The sequence below is a fragment of the Petaurus breviceps genome, unplaced genomic scaffold, assembly GCF_028583685.1.
Source record: "Petaurus breviceps papuanus isolate PSGF00001 unplaced genomic scaffold, PetGlider_PUasm1.0 208, whole genome shotgun sequence".
Taxonomy (NCBI): Eukaryota; Metazoa; Chordata; class Mammalia; order Diprotodontia; family Petauridae; genus Petaurus; species Petaurus breviceps.
This window is the reverse complement of record NW_027185852.1, coordinates 24,440,989-24,457,912: the sequence shown is the minus strand read 5'-3', so window position 1 is coordinate 24,457,912 and position 16,924 is coordinate 24,440,989. Positions and strand designations below refer to the sequence as shown.

At 48.1% G+C, this 16,924-nt stretch overlaps 1 protein-coding gene across 3 annotated transcripts in view; it reads right to left on the bottom strand.

The window, feature by feature from the left end:
* The window catches only part of LOC138165351 (nardilysin), a 74,172-nt gene that overhangs the window by 8,396 nt on the left and 48,852 nt on the right, over positions 1-16,924 (bottom strand). For all 3 annotated transcript variants that reach the window (XM_069093583.1, XM_069093584.1, XM_069093585.1), the window contains 5 exons: positions 12,167-12,271; positions 10,260-10,383; positions 9,627-9,713; positions 8,927-9,046; positions 1,406-1,457 (listed from right to left, as the gene is read on the bottom strand). In XM_069093583.1, the coding sequence (XP_068949684.1) occupies positions 1,406-1,457; positions 8,927-9,046; positions 9,627-9,713; positions 10,260-10,383; positions 12,167-12,271 (488 nt within the window). The remainder of the gene's footprint in view (positions 1-1,405; positions 1,458-8,926; positions 9,047-9,626; positions 9,714-10,259; positions 10,384-12,166; positions 12,272-16,924) is intronic.

The following is a 16,924-nucleotide window of genomic DNA, read 5'->3' as shown; positions in this document are numbered from 1 at the left end:
GAGCACGGGCCGGCCTGCGCCACCTCTGGGCCTGTGGAGAACTTTCAGAAGTTTCTCGGCTTTGCTAATGAAATGTTCCCCTTCCCTGTGTTATTATCTGAAAGGCTACAGGGCAGACAAGCACGAGGATGTATTATGAAGGGAGCGTTTTGGGGTCCCTTGACCTTGCTAGGTATATTCCCCTGACCTCTATAGTTACCTGCAAAGGTTACCAGGCAGATAGCAAGAGGGCGTGTAATGTTTTTTGTTTATGCCTCCGGATATGGTCCTAGAATAATACCCTAATAAGTAACTAACCTTAAGCAAGGGTAAATAGTGAACAGGATTAAGGGAGGCTCCTTCTACATTATTTGCATTTCTTAGATGGAGGATCTTTCTACATTGTCTGCATTCTTTGGGGGTGTCTACATTCTCCTGGGGGGGCATAAAAACTCTGTAAGCTCCTTGCATCTTTGGCTCTGTATGAAATGGTCCTGGAATAAACAGACTATTGATTACAGTTATTTTCACCACTCACTAGCCCACCAACTGCGGTGGCCACAGTAGGCCCTGCACATCCGGGGCCCTTGGGGAGCTTCCCAGCTATCACCCACATGTTCTCTGTCTTCCACTGCTACTGTTCCCTGTGATCAGCAAAAGTTTATTAGATTGTTTCAAACAGAGGTCACACAGCAACTAAGTCATGTCCTTTAACCAAGCCTCAAAACCAAGTCTTATGACTCCAAGGACAGAACCCTCACGCTGCACCATGTGGCCCCCAGCTCCAGCCAAGTCACCAAGGTCCAAGAAGTCCTGGGCAATGCCCATGGGGGGTCCACAGAGGTGCAAAAGGCCTCAGAACCCTTCATGCTGACAAGCAGCCAGGCCTTTACTAGCCCGGTTGGCTCTCCCCTGAGGTCTGTCCCTATTATAATTTTGTTGAGACTGAGCTTTTAGTTAAATATCTGTTTGTTTAAAGGAGCAGCTGAACATTCTGCACTGCTCCAGTTCCCTTTCCAGGACGCAGGACTGCGTGGATGAATGCCTGCCTCAGAGTTGAGCAATCTTTTTAAAATTTTTCCCTGGGCAGTAGGAAGACCCTCCAATCTGCTGCCATCACAGAGAATCTGAACAGCACCTCTCAGCAGACCAAAATGTATGTTATGATTTAAATTTTAATACTCATGATTTAAATAAAACAAGGCCCACTTTGATAGGCGATCACTCCAAGATCCAAGATCCACCAACCACTGAAGGTCTTGTTGGCCAAGTCAAGTTACTTCTAAAGGGGAACCACTGACCCTGTCTTCAGAAGCTTCTCTTTTACATAATCAATACACCCATGATCATGTTCTATTATTAATTAGGTGAAATGAAACCATGCCCTGCATCCCCTTTCCCCCAGAAAAAAGAGAAGCAAGCTTACTTGGAAGCAGACTTCTGGATCAAAGGCGAGATGAGGTGGAAGCGGATATAGGCTGAAAGGAAAAATGAAGATCAAATCAATCAGGGAGAATGGCTCTGAGCCTCAGAGATGATTCTCAACAACACCAAACTGTCAGCATTCACTTTTTAAGCTCTGTAGTAGGCCGCGCTCCACCTGACTCCTCCTCCAGTCCAGCCCCTCTTCAGAACACAGAGGGAACCCAGGATCCTCCAAATCTGTGCCAACAAAGAGCACCAATGGGGGAGAAGGAAGAGGAGGGAAGGGGAGCAGGGAGCAGATACTAACCAACTTTTCTAGGCACGTAAGGCCTGCCAAGCACCAGGCAGATTTTCCACATGACCCAGCAACAGCACCCGGGGCCATGAACAGTATGAGAATTCTGAGGCTGAGAAAGGTCACAAAGCATCTGCATCCAGGTCGCCTGGATTCTCCTTCTAGCGCGTGACCACCACACCAAGCTCCAGCACAAATGGATCATTCCCAACATGGCAGCCTTGAGCTGACAAATTCTTTGGTAAAGCAAAGTCCAACATGAATCTTGGTCTTCTGCTTCTGCCGAGAGTGGCAGAACATGGCTCAGGCTGTTCATAAACCATGAGAGAAGCACTGGTTCCCTAGCATCAGACCCTTGTCTCATGACCAGAGTCAAAACAAGAGTGAATGAGCCAAATCACAGAAATATTAATATTCTCAATATCAATGAAACCGGAAGATGGAAGGAAATCATGGCTAAATGGAAAGACGGCTCTTCTCTGGAGCTCCAGTGGACATCCTTAAAGAGACAGAGGCAACAAAGAACACACTTCCTACCATTTGCCTTGCTGTGCTCTCAATGGCCATAATCACCCTGGCCTCTACTCTTAGCCCTCAAGTAATCGCCACCCCCCACCCAACAAACCCCAGTAATTCTCCATGGCCTAATCTAAACTCTGCTATTTGGCATTTAAAGCCCTTCACACACTGGCTCCAGTCTGCCTTTGCTGTTCATTGTACATCTCAGGCTCATGAACAAATTTTCAGTCAAGAAACTGAATGAAGTTTGAGGTGACCAGTAATAATGGAAGTTTAAAAATCACATCCAACTATAATGAAGTGTGCCCACCTTCAACTTGTTTATTAACATTTATTAAGAATAATGTTGTTGGGGCGGCTAGGTGACTAGGTGAATAGAGCACCGGCCCTGGAATCAGGAGAACCTGAGTTCAAATCCAGCCTCAGACACTTAACACTAAACTAGCCCTGTGACCTTGGGCAAGTCACTTAACCCCAATTACTACCCCTATCCTCCTCCCTCCAAAAAGCAAAAAAAACCAATGTTTCTTGAGTAACAGGGAACAAGGAGTCCACAGGGGTCAGAAGTGCTTGGTAGGGTCTATGAATCTGTTTCTTAAAAAATATTTTGGTCAATCTGGATTTCAGAAGCATTGGTTCCCTTTGTGTATAATCCTATGGCCTTTATTCTATTTTAAGCATTTAAAGATAGAATTCAGAGAAGGGATCCATTCCTGGGCCTTCTCCTGACTGCTAGCTTACCAGAAAGAAGGGCTCCAGACACAAATGAGATTGAAATCAGACACCAAAACTCTGAAATGGTCAATGGTAATGGTCAACTGGAAAGACTAAGAGTTTTATAAATTTCTCTTTTTATGTTGTGTGTGTGTGTTTGGAGGGCAATTGGGGTTAAGTGACTTGCCCAAGGTCACATGGCTAGTTTTTGTGTTAAATGTCTGAGGCTGGATTTGAACTCAGGTCCTCCTGACTCCAGGGCCAGTGCTCTATTCACTGCACCACCTAGCCGCCCCTAAATTTCTCTTTTTAAACTTAAAGAGACCCTATCACAGATACAAGGGGAATTTGTTTTTCTTCAATCCAAAGATTCCTTAAGGCTCCCACAAATGAAAACAATAACCTCGGGGTAGCCATAACCCTCAGGATTTGTTGTAGTGTTTTTTAAAAGAAGATACTTGAATAAACAGGCTCAATTCTCTCAGGAGTAGCAAACTCTGGACTGGATTCCACCCAACTGAAAGGAAAACATTTGAAAACCATCTGCTGCCATAGCAGCAGCGTTTGTTTACTTCCTGGAATTGGTTTTTCCCAAGAGTTTTCTCAGTAACCAAGAGAAGAAGAACTGCCCTAAACCACAGGCCCCTCCTCCTAGCAGCCTCTCTGGGGCTACCAGACTCTAGTTACTCCAATGATTGGCACACAGGCAGGGAAAACATTAATGCGAAGCACTTGGATGGTTTGCTTAAAGAACAATTTCTTGTCTGGGTGAGAAAAGGGGTCAGGCAATCTGAGCACATTTCGAATGGAAAATGATGAGTTTTCTTCCATTCACCTCCTAAACCCTGAATGAAGGATGATCCACCGTGTCCTGAGGGCTGTTTTCATGGCCTCTCAACTGGCCTCACTTCCTCTGTTCTCTCACTTCTTCAGTCCATGCCCCGCTAGCTGCCAAAGTGACCTTCCCAATGCCCGGGGCTGATACCCAAGCCCAGTGAGCCTCAGAGCATGCTGCTGCCTCCAGGGTATGCTACAAGCACCTCTGTGGGGCACCCAAGGCCCAGTCGAACTTCCCAGACATAATTTATATGACTCCTCCTCATGCAAGCTATCGGCTGTCCCCAGGACACAGCATGACAAGGCATTCCAAGTACCTCCTCCCCCCAAACAAGGAAGAGGCTGAATGAATGGACCGAGAGCCCCCAGTTCCTGCTGGGCTGAGCAAGGAGAGGGCTGTCCTTGTGGAGGCCAAGTCCTGGCCAAGCAAGGGTAGGAGCACTGAGGAGGGGCAGACAGAGGGCCTCCTGAGACCTGTCAGCCCTCACTTACAATTCTGTCCATTCATTTGACAAAAACATTTAGGCTAATTAAGTGCTGAGCAAAATGGCATTACTGGGGTGGCTAGGTAGTGCAGTGAATAGAGCACTGGCCCTGGAGTCAGGAGGACCTGAGCTCAGATCCGGCCTCAGACACTTGATGTAATACTTAATAGCCATGTGATCTTGGGCAAGTCACTTAACTCCAATTGCCCTGACTTCCCCCTCCAAAAAAAAAAAAGAACGGCATTACCGCCATTCCTGATGAACAGCACAGTACTTGGCACAAAGTCGGTGCTTAATAAAACCTTAGGGCTTTTAAACAGAAAGACAGTTGATAGAAATAAATGGTTAAGAAAGCAATGTTAGAGCACAAGGTACGAACTGCTGAGGCAAATGCAAGGTGCAGGAGGAAGGGCAGCTGAGCCAGAGGCTCCTCAAGCTGAGAAGAGGGGGACGCGGAGGGGAGACAGCCCCCACAGTAACCACTGGCCAGACCAGGAGGAGTGGTCAGGTCAGCAGGAAGGATGGAGGAGAGAGCTCGCTGAGGGCGAGAACACTCACAGTACCCAGGAGCTCACGCACACACACACGCACACACACGCGCACACACACACACACACACACACACACACACACACTTACGAGACCTTCATGGCATCACTGAAATCCACCAAGACATGCTGAGATTCCACAATGGCAAGGCGCCATTATGGAAGACATGCAGATTCAGACAAGGATAGTGGACACAACTGGACCTAAGAGAAATGCAAATCGAAGCAACTCGGGGGGTCTCCCTTCACACCCAACAAACAGGCAAGGATGACCAAAGATCAGGCAGGTGATGCTGGAAAGGCCATGAAGAGACGGCAGATGAAAGCACTGCAGGCAGAGCCAGGAATTAACATCAATGTAGAAAGCAATTGGAAATTATTCTAACAAAGTGACTGAAATGTCCATCGGCTGCTGCACACACACCCCAAGGGCAGCGCCAACCACACCCCGGAGTATGAAGGTGGCACCTTCTGCAGGGACCAGAAGCAAAGCATTCCTTGGGAGGTGGCTGAACAAATGGTGGGACACGAAGAGAGAGGAAGATCACTGCCCTGTGGAAAACACTAACGAGGAAAAATACAGGAGAGCAATGAGAACCAGGAAAACAAATAACCACACGGATGCCAACAATGTAGATGCAAGGACTGAAAAAGAGAGAGAGAGAGCAAGCCCTGTGTGCTTAGACTCCAGATCACAAGGCCCCCCAAGAAGAGAAAGGCAGACGGGCCTTCTCTCCTCTGCAGAGGAGGTGGGCCGTGGGGGCTTAGCAGGGCATACCCTGTCTGTGCTGGTGAGTTTTGATGAACTGCTTTTTTTCTCCCCTTTCTTACTTTTTTAATTCTTTGTTTCAATGAATGGATTTCTTGAAAAGATGTTGTTGAGTTGTTTTTCAGTTGTGCCCACTCTTCCTGGCCCCATTTGGGGTTTTCTTGGCAGAGATACTGGAGGGGTTTGTCATTTCCTTCTGCCCAGCTCATCTGACAGCTGAGGAAACTGAGGCAAACAGGGTGAAGTGACTTGCCCAGGGTCATACACCTGGTAAGTATCTAAGGCCAGATTTGAATTCAGGTCTTCCTGACTCTAAGCCTGGCACTCTAGCCACTGTGCCACCTGGCTTGCCTTTCTTGAGAAGAGAGAAGGATATTTTTGGAAATGCAGGTAGTGGCTGGAGGCAGGTGATAAAATTAGTATCAATCCTGAAAGACTTACAACTAATGAAATACAATGACCTGAGCATTGATCTATGAAGCAACCAATCAATAAACATGTAATAAGTGTCTACTATGTGCTAGGCACAATGCTGAGGGCGACACAAAAAGAGGCAAAAGACAAGGGCTCCTCAAGGAGCGTATGGGGAGACAATGTGCACATGGAGGTACACAAAACAAGCTACGTACAGCATGAACAGGGATTAACTGCGAGGGAAGTAAGGGAAGGCTTCCTGGAGGCGGGGAGACTTGCGGGAGCCAGGAAGGGCTGAGGTGGAGGAAGAAGGATGGTGCTTTCAGACATGGGAAGCAGGCAGAAAGAAGAGCCGGAGCCAAGAGATGGAGGGCCTTGTTCTTGGGCCAGCCAGGAGGTCTGTGTCCCTGGACCAAAGAGGATGTGTTGGGGAGTGAGGTGTAAGAAGACTGGCGAGTTAGGAGGGAGCCAAGCAATGAAGGGCTCTGAAGGCCAAACTGAGTATCTTGTGTTTGATCCTGGAGGTGACTGGCAGTGACCAGAGTTTATTGAGCCAGGGGGTTGACATGGTCAGACCTGCACTTCAGGAAAATCACTTGAGTGGCTGAATGGAGGAGGAGCTGGACTGGGGAGAGTCCTGAAGCAGGCAGATCCCCACCCCCAACCCCCTCAGCTAGCACAGCAGTCCAGGTGTGAGGTGAGGAGGGCCGTACCAGCGTGGGCACTGGGGCAGAGCACAGAAGGGGGCGTACTGGAGAGATGCTGCAAAGCTGGGCAACAGCATGGATTAGGGGGAAAGAGAGGAAGCAGGCCAGCCCGACTCCTAAGGGATCAGGGGATGGTGCTGCCCTCTACATTAGAGGAAAAGGAAGGAGCAGGGGAAGACTTAGGGGAAAAGATAAGAATTCTGGCTTGGACACCCTGAATTTAAGGTGTCTACTGCACATCCATTTTGAGATGTCTGAAAGGCAGATGAAGATTAGAAGTCAGCAGAGAGATTAGGGAAGGAAAGGGAGATTTGAGAATCATCTCCACAGAGATCAATCTTTGGGGGCTCATGAGATCACCCAGTGAAGTAGTGGACACCTCCTACTGTTAGAGGGCATGATTACCTGGAGGAGGGTCCAGAAAAGGAGCAATCCCAGAGGTAGGAGGAGAAGCAGAGGGGTGTCCTGAAAACCCAGTGAGGGCATCAATGAGAAGGAAATGGACACTGTCAGACTGCAGAGAGGTCAAGAAGGATGAGGTCTGAGAAAAGGCCATTGGACTTGGCAGGTAGGAGATCATTCGTAACTTCGGACAGAGTAGTTTTGGTAGAATAAGGTCAGAATTTCTGCCAGTTCATAAGGAGTTAATAAGAGACTGAGAAGAGAGTGGAGGCAGCGGGTGTTGATGGCCTCTTCCAGGAGTTCAAACTGCAAAGGGCAGAGGAGGAGAGGGCGACAGCAGGGATGGAAGGACCGAGGGAGGGTTTTATCAGGAGAGAGGAGACAGGCACGTCTATAAGGTAGTAGAGAAGGAGAGACTGAAAATAAGAGAGGGTGACCTGCTGAAGGAGCCGGGGTTGTGCCGGTGGAAGTTCTAGCCTTGATGAATAAGGCCACCTCTTTGTGTGAGACAGGGGTGAAAGCAGAGAGAGAGCAGCAGAGTGCAGCTGAGTGACAGGAAATGAGGAGGAGGAGGAGGAGCTCACGGCAAATGGTGTTTCTGGCTCTCCTCCGAGAGAGTCGGCGGAGGGTGACCCAGAGAGGCTTGGCAGAGCCACGGGAGAGAGTGTGAGTGTAAGTAAAGGGAGGCAGAGTTAGGATGGGGAGCAGCAGAGAGGGCCCCACCTCCTGACAAGAGGAGACAGGTCTAAGCGAAGAACGGCATACATTTCTGGACATGGCCAAGAGAGGAATTTATTTTGCTTGAATTGAAAAAATGCATATTTGTTATAAGACCTCTGTTTCACTTTGTTTTAATTGGGAGGGAGCTGTGGAATAGAAAGAGAGGTTAGGGATATGGTTGGAGGGAAAAGAGAAAAGAGGATCGCTGAAGCATTTTTTAAAATACACACAGCACAGGAGAAAAGCTAGAAGGAAACAGATAAACGCAACATCTGTGTAAGTTACCACATATGGCACGAAACTGTTAATTGCTAACAAAACCAACATGACACTATCGTGTGCCTAAGAGAGCCGAGGCTCTTTACCCATGTCCTCAGCGCCGGCACTCAGTGGGTGACTGTGCCTCCAGAATGACTGACTCTGGAATCCCTGGTTTCCCTCCATCCTCAGGCTCAGCTCCACTGCCATCTTCTGCAAGAGGCCTATATGGGTCCAGCCCAGTGCCCTGCATACAGGAGGCACTTAATACTTGCTGACCAGTAGCTTAAAAGGCAGGCCCAGTCGTGCTTCCTGCATCACCTGACTCACTTCTACTTTGCTTATGGAAACGATCTTTTTATTTGCTGTCAAATACTCATTTTATTTGGTAATTAAGTTCAGAATAATAATTTTTAAAAGGGGAAATGAAAATGATGAAATAAAAAAATATTCAAGCACCTAAGTTTTATTTAATCTTTTTTATTCTGAACTTTAAAACCCAAATAAAATTAACATTTCCATAAATGCTGTAGAACAGGGAAGGGCTGTGCATGCAACCAACACCAGTGTGTAAGGCCGCACACCAACTGTGTCAGACACTGGGCTGGAGGCTGATGACACAAGGAACACAAAGCGTCTTAACGTGGTACTGAGAGTAAAAGACCCCAATCTCCCACTGGGGAAAGAGTGGGGTTGCTTGGTTGCCTGTGGGACGGGGTGCCGGGAGAGAAGACGGGAGGAAGGTGAGCAGAATGGACAAAGGGAAGGCTGGTAAGAGTCACTCAAAGGGTCCCTGGCAAACAGAAAGCTCAGATTCACCGCTGCCAGTCCGCACCCCTAGCAGAAATCATTACCTTTGGGGATTTTGAATTTGTTGTCTTTCTTGTACCACAGGCAGCCTTGGGGAGTGTTCACGATCTTGACAGGATACTCCGTTTCAGCGCAATCAAAAGGTTTCAGAGCAAAGTCCGTGGCTAACAGAAAAAACAAGAGGGGAAATCAACCATCATTCCTTTCAGTGGAATCCACCTTGAATGGACAGGAACACCTTTACAGCACAGAGCTGGGGCCTGGTCAAGAGCCACGGCTGGGTTCAGGGAGCTGGGAGATCCACACTGGCATCCCACACCTGTTGTCTAGGTGATCTGGTGACTTGATTGAGCCTCAAACCCTTGGGCTCCTAAATCATCATCTGTAAAACCAAGATCATGGTCCTCACACATGACCTACTTCATTAAGGTGGGAGTGAAGGAAACACTCAGAGTAAGACTTAAAAATCCTACAGAAACAGGTGATGTCATTACGATACTGACACCTCAGATGCCTTCCTCCATGAATGAACTAGAGCAACAGGTCCAAGTGACACTGGCCTCTGCTGCACAGCACAGCAGGGCTTGTCCTGAGCAGGGACATCCCACAACGGGACACAAGCAGAAGCCAAAGAAATGGCCGCCTGCCATCAGTCTGTGTGATGTAAAGTAAAGGCGGTTTCTCAGGTGATTGTTTTATTCTAGGAGCTCGAACGCACAGTGCCGATGATTCTATCTCACTCACCTATATATTTGTTCTCAGCAGGCAGATGCAAATCTGGATTTAATTCAAAGTCACTGTTCCACAGGTCAGCCCATGTTTTCTCAATATCTGCATACGAGAAAGTCAGATGAAGGAAATGACACTTAGTGACTTCATCTTCTTCCTCTGCCTGGGACGTCAGCCTGCTTCTCTTCACCGCTCAGCTCTCACCAATCCTCAATGCCACGGCAGGAGTAAACCACCGCTCCGGAAGCCTACAAGAGCAGAACCTCCCCCAGCAATGCCCAGAGAACGTTCTCCTCGACGTGGCTCTAGGATAACTAGGTGGGCAGCCACACAGGATGCACACAAAGGAAAAGCGAAGGCCACGCGCCCCACGGGGCAGGCTCGACAGCACATTGGGAGCAGTTACTCCCTAGGGGGTGGGAGTCATTCTTACAGTGGGGTCAAGGCTTAAGACTGTGGACAAGAGACAGTCTGGGATCAGATTAGGGAAGGGAAAAACCCACGGGGAAAAGTGTCTGCGAGAATGCCATAACACATGGACAACCCTCCTAGTTTTAATACTTCAGACCTAAAGCAGGACCACTTTCTATGACAAAAGGGAGAATAATGAAGCTGTTTGGCTACATGGTTAGATGCAGGCCACATTACCTTCTATGCTGTAGTGAGTCCCAAACCACTTCTCCCTGAGGTCACACTTTCCCTCATTAGCAGCAGACAGCAGGACGAGGTTTGCTTTTTGTGGGATTAGCTGATTAAGGGCATCAGTAATGATCTACAGCAACAAAAACAAATGAAACTTCATTTTAATCCAAGATACCTTACTTAAAGTTAGCAGGCAAGTTCCCAGAGACTCATTAGCCCAAGTAACTTTCATAAACTGCTTTCCTCACTGGCCTCATTAATTAATATAATAAATGCTTGCTGACTCATCACTAATGATGATGTTGGGGGGGGGGGGTGGCATTGCCTAATGGACAGTGTTGGCCTCAGAGCCAGAATCACCTCTACCTGGGTAAAAATCCCACCTCTGACCCACTCTGGCTGTGTGAGCAGTCACTTAACCTTCTCAGTGTCCCAAGCACCCCTCTGAGAAGAGACAGATTGGGATGAGACAGGGAGGTCCTGGAGGCACTGCCCACCTACACTGATGATTTACAAATGATGATATAATCAATTTAGACCCAAAGTGCGGGGCCCAACTTGCCAAAAGGTCATTTATAAACTGGTAATGAGTACTAAGGTTCATTTTCCCATAGAATTAAGGATATAAGTAGTAATTAAGGTTCCCCAGCTAGCCCACAAAAACTGATAACCCATGGGCCAAGCAGCAATTAAATAAATATTTTCAATTCTGGGATGACCTAACGTAGCGCCCACTACTCAAAGGTGTCTTGTTCTCCTAGAACTATGAAGACTCTAAGGGTAGAACAGGCTTTTGTAGGTGAGCCTGGGAAATAAAACATTATTGGAAACATAAAAACACTCTTTCTAAAGAAAAATGCCACCAACCCCAAGAAGCCAAGGTTCAGGAGTTTTTCACTGTGCCTACGTGGGAGAACAGGACTGTCCCTATCCCCTCTTCTGGCAGCTACTGACATCTCCGCCAATGAGAAGACCAGGGAGCTAGTGACCCTGCCAGGGGCAGGGCCTTCCACCACTGGCTAGCAATGAGTGTTGAGAGCTCAAAATTCAGGGATCTGCTACGCTTACACAAGGAGTATTTTTTACTATTTTAAACCTCTGATTTCCCCAAAGCCCAGTTTCACTTAATTTCAATTGTAAGGAATCATGGAAGTTTTGAAAGATGAAATAAAACTATTCTATAACTAAAGAATGCAAACTGACACTGGCAGACACAGCTTCAAAATTAAGTAATATTTGGGATTTAATATGCCTCTGTAAATGGATGGGGAGACTGGGGAAAAGACTTCTAACTTTTTGCTTGGCTCTAAAATGCCAAGAAAATGTCTGTGCCTCCAAGGGTCCGCGACTCTGCTGATGTAACCCCCTGGCAGAGATCGGGCCGGGAGTCCTCATGAGCTCCTGGCGCCTCCTGGTGGTGGCCTCTCCCAACTCAAGTGGTTCCTGACTGACAGACCCAACCATCCCTCTCCAGAGCCCAGCCTGGGGGAGCTAGAGAGCAATTCTTTGTATTCTACTGACTTGAAAAGGAGAACCCTGGGCCCTCTCAGAGATCAATGAAACACTGGAAAAGGACTCAAATGAGGGGGCAGCAGCACAAACTTCTTATAAAACTAAAACACACACACACAGAGTTGATAAATAAAATGTTTCAAAAGTACCATGAACAACAAAAATCCTTCTGATAATCCAATTCAAGTTTCCCCATTCCTACCAATTCCTCAGGGAACTAGTGTTTCCAGCCATCCCCTCCCCAGTCTTTCCCCCTCCCTTTTTTCTTCCCCCCCTCCCCAGTCTTTCCCCCTCTCTTTTTTCTTCCCCTCTCCCTTTCTCTCTCCCCACCCTTCCTTCCTGCTTCTCCACCCCTCCCTTCCTCCCTCTCTCTGCTCCACCCCACAAAGTAGAAAACATACCTCTGGCTTATATTCGAACAGAAGCTGGTCACCGGTAAGGAAGTCCTGCAGGGGGTACAGCTGCATGTTCTCACACATGTTTTCCACATACTCAACTGGATCTGTCTGTGGACAAGCAACCTACTTTACTGCCAGAACATCCCCATCGGCATCTCTAACCAACTGCCCCCAGAGTTGCCTCACCATCCCGAAGATGTGATCGACAACCTGACCTCTGACCCTCCCAAGCCAGCCTCTGCCCGTCCCATAATACTGAAGCGGTTGTCAGATTCATGCTGAACCTTTTCAAAATGTATTACGGGGATTTGGGCTTTGATGCAGAAACGTCCTGCTCTTTGGGCCTCGGAGCAGTTCCTCTGTCTGCATCCCGGCTGCACTGCACCAGAGGTTAGAAGGCAGCTTGGGGGTACCAATGAGTCTGGGGTCAGGAAGTGCGACCTCAGACACTGACCAGCTGGGTGACCACTCTGTGTCAGCTCCCAGGGCTGTTGGGAGAATCCAACAAGAAGCACAATGCAAACCTCAGAGCACTGCACAGCTGCCAGCCATAACATCGGCCCCCTCTGCGTCACACCCACTGGGCCCACCTTTTGTTTGACAGAACCACAAAAAGAAACGTGTCCAGGTGCCATGTGACATGCATGTCAAACCTCTGAAGATGGCAAGAGACCCTCTGATACTTCTCTTCCCAGAGGCAAACGGCCACAATGCCCTCAACGGTTCACCTGTCTCATGACTTTCAGACTCCTCAACATCTTTATTCTACTTTAGACCCAATACTTGGCTTATTCACTTCTTCCTTAAGACCCCCTGTCCTCCTCAGCCATTCCTGGCACAAGACCATCCCCTGTCCAGACCAAGGCCAGCCTGCTCCCCCTCATCTCCACCACCTGTTCCCCAGCCTCCTGCAAGCCTCTGCTAAGATCCCACCTTCTACAGTGGCATTTCCTGGTCCTGCTTCTGCAAACGCCTTCCCATTGTTACCTCCCTCCGTCCCGTCTCTAGTCTGCCCAAGGTGACGCACTTGTTTGCACAGACTCTGGCTTCTCTTTATACCCCAGCGGTTAGCCCAGGTCTGTCTGCACACAGCAGGCACTGAATCGATATTTACTGACGGATTATTGTCTAAGTTGTTCTGCTGGGTCTATTGACTTCATTCTGCATCAGTTCAAGCAAGACTTTCCATGTCTTTTTGAAATCATCTATTTCCTCGTTTCTTCCAACACATTCATCTAACACAACTTAACCAGCCATTCCTTAACTGCAGGACACCCTTTTGGTTTCCAGTGTTCTGTCACCACAAAAAGAGCTGCTGTGAATGATTTTGTACATCCAGGACTTCTTCCTCTTTCTTCAGTATATTTAGGGCACAGACCTAGCCCTGGTAGAGCTGGGTCAAAAGGCACACCCTGTTTAGTCACTTCATTGGCATAACTCCTAAATGCTTTCCTAAACAGTTGTCCTCACTCACAGGTCCACCAACAGCCTTGAACTTGGAACTCACCCACCTGCTCTGCCTCTATGTGTGTCTCTGTCACACACACACACACACACACGCATCTGCGTGCACCCCTCCTCCTCCTCCCACAAAACCATAACCCTGGTGAAACCTCTCCTCACCTGGACTACTGCCAATGCCCCCTACGTGGTCTTCCTCCCCCAGGTTTTCCCTCACTCCCATAAAGCATTGTTCTGACCACGTCACCCTCCTACTCAGTAAACTGCAGAAACTCCTTATTAGAGCTGAGAGTGAATATGAAATCCTGCTTCCTCCCCTGCCTTGCCCATGCTGACCTTTCCAGTCTTCTAGAACAGTCTCCTCTGGCCTCCTTGCTGCTCCTCAAACACAAAAACCCATCTCCAAATCTCAAGCAGCTCCTCTGGCTGCTGCCTCCAACCCCAGCTGTGATCCCCCTTCCACAGGAGGCCTCTCCTATATAGCAAACTTATACATAGCTAGTTACTATAATCTCTTATGCCATAAACTGTGAGCTCCTCTGGGGCAGGGATTATGTCTCAGCCTTTCTTTGTATCCCAGCACTTAGCACAGGGCTCACACATAGTAAGTACTTAACAGATGTTTGCTGAGTGACCAACAAGCCCTGCTCTGCCTCCCTTCAGCTAATGAGAGGATGGTGAAAAATGTCCTCAGTCCTTGAGCTCCTCACTTCTTTGGCCTAAGACCCCTCTCCCCCTTCCAAACCCTGACCACCCTGGCTCACTATTAGCAGAAGCAGTTTTATTCCTACTTACTGAATGCATCTGGAAAAAGCGAGAACACAGCCAGCCTGGACCACCACACAGTCCTGTTCTACAACCCTCCCACACATTCTGATTCTTCCATTCTTCCCTAACTCCACATCCCACTGCCCACAGAACATCTGTTCCAAACCTGTCCCCCACTCCCCCCCAACAGACAAGACCCCGCCTCACCATTCCTGGGCCATATGCCCTCTCTCCCTCTTCTTCCTATCAGACACCATCCACTCCGCCATTTCTTCATTGCTCCAAGATACCATGAAGAGGAGGCCCAGGTCAAGCCCATATCTACTGGTGTCCTGGGCTCCACTTCTTCCACCTCTCTGGGAGTTTGCCTTTGGGCACCCCCTCTCTATCCTCATCCAATGGCTCCCTCTCTCACTTCCTTGTTGGAGAATCTTCAATGCCCTGGCCCCCAAATATTGGTATACTCTAGGATTCTGACCTAGGCTCTCTTCTCCCTCAAGGAACTCATCATCTTTCCTGGATTCAGCTCTCACCCGTATCCTGACAACTCCTAGATCTATATCCAGCCCTAATTTTTCTCCCAAGTTCCTCTTCCATATCACCTGGCTGCTTCCTGCACATCTAAAGGGCATCTAAAATGCAAGTCATGAGCTTTCCCTAAAAACCATCCCCTCTCCCTGACTGCCCCGCTTCCCATGATTTCCCACTCCCCAAAGATCCACAGACTGTCACTGTCACTCACCCCTCACAGATCAAGTAAATGATTAAGTCCCACAATTCCCCCCTACCAGTATCTCTCATGCTACCCTCTACTCCCCACTGCCCCAGTTCAAACCTGTCTGCTAAACCATGACAAAGCTTCCGCGCTGGGCCATCTCCAACCTCTCCTCTCTCCCATGTACCTTTCACCTAGCTACCAAACTGACATTCCTAAAAAGCAGCTCTCATCATCCCATTTCTCTGGCTGAAGGAAGCGATCTTCCTTATTTTCTCTAGACTAAAATAAAACCCTCTCTTTGGCATCTCAAGCCCTTCACAATACAGCTCTGGCCAACTCTTACAGGACCCAGGGCACAGTATTCTCCTTCATACATGCTTAATTCCAGCCAAACTGGCCTCTTCAGAGTTATTCCACTCCTGGGGCCAGACTGTGTCCCCTCCTCTCATCTGTCTCTTAGGATCCTTTACTTCCTTCAAACCCTGGCTTCAGTGCCCCCTCCTACAGGAAGCCTACATGAACCCCCAGCTGTAAGGCCAGGACCCCCCTTTCATACAACACAGTACCTGCCTTGTATACGTTTTATGTTTTATACTCTTTTGTATACTTGATGTTTTATATTGCCCTAATAGAACAGAAGCTGCTTGAGGGCAAGGGCCTCTTTGTTTTTGTACCCCCAATGCCTAGGCTAGCAGGGTATCAGACAAAGAATACATACTGAAAAATGCTTCTTAGTTAACAACCACTGTGTGCCAGAAGGATGGCTAGTCCATGGGAATAAAGAGAAAGTGCCTGCCCTCAAGAAGCTCATAATCTAACGTCAGCATGCAAACAAGAGGTACAAACAAGACACGGACAGGACAAATTGGAGAAAAAGAACAGAGGAAAGGTTGCCTGTAGATTTATATATAGATTTTAGCTGAAGGAAGTCCAGGGAAGTGGTGAGGCAGGGAGGAGGGAGAGCATTCCAGGCACTAAGGACAGCTGGAGAAAATGCTCAGAACCATGAGATGGGAGTGTGAGGAATAGCCAGGAGGCTGGATCTAACAGGGATAAGTTGTAAGAAGACTGGAGAGGCCAGAGGGGAGTGCCAGGTTATATTTTATTTTATCCTGGAGTTAACAGGGAGCCACTGGAGTTCATTGAGCAGGGTGGGGATGACATGGTCAGACCTGCACTTGAGGAAGATGGCCTGCAGTGGGGAAACACATATGGCAGAGAAACCAGCCATAAGGCTATTGTTCATTCCAGGTATGAAGTGATGACGGCCTGTGTTAGGTTAGTGGCAGCGTCAGAAAAGAGAAGGGAGGGATATGCCAAAGGTTACGAAGTCAGAATCATCAGAACTTGGAAAGAGACTGGACACAGGAGGGGTGAGCATGAAGAGCTGAGGGTGATGTCTGGAGGGGGTAGGGGGAGGACAGCAGCACCCTCGACAGTAGCAGGAAAGTTCAGAAATGGGAAGACTTGGGTGTTAAGGATCATGAGTTCAGTTTCAGAAACAGTGGGTTTAAGACGTCTATGGGATGTAGAGTTTGAGATGTCTGGAGGTAAACCTGGCAGTGAGGAGAGAGGTTAGACCTGGAGAAGTAGATATAGGACTCATCAGCATAGAGAAGACAAGTGAAGCCACAGGAGCTGATGGGTCACAAATTCAAGCATATTGCCTTGTGGTTTGTTTTTTTATGTTTTGTTTTTCTTGGAGGGTGTGTCTGTGATTTTCTTTCACAACATGATTAATACGGAATTGCATGATTGCACATGTATAATATATCATATTGCTTGCCATCAACCAGGGGAACACTGTACACAGT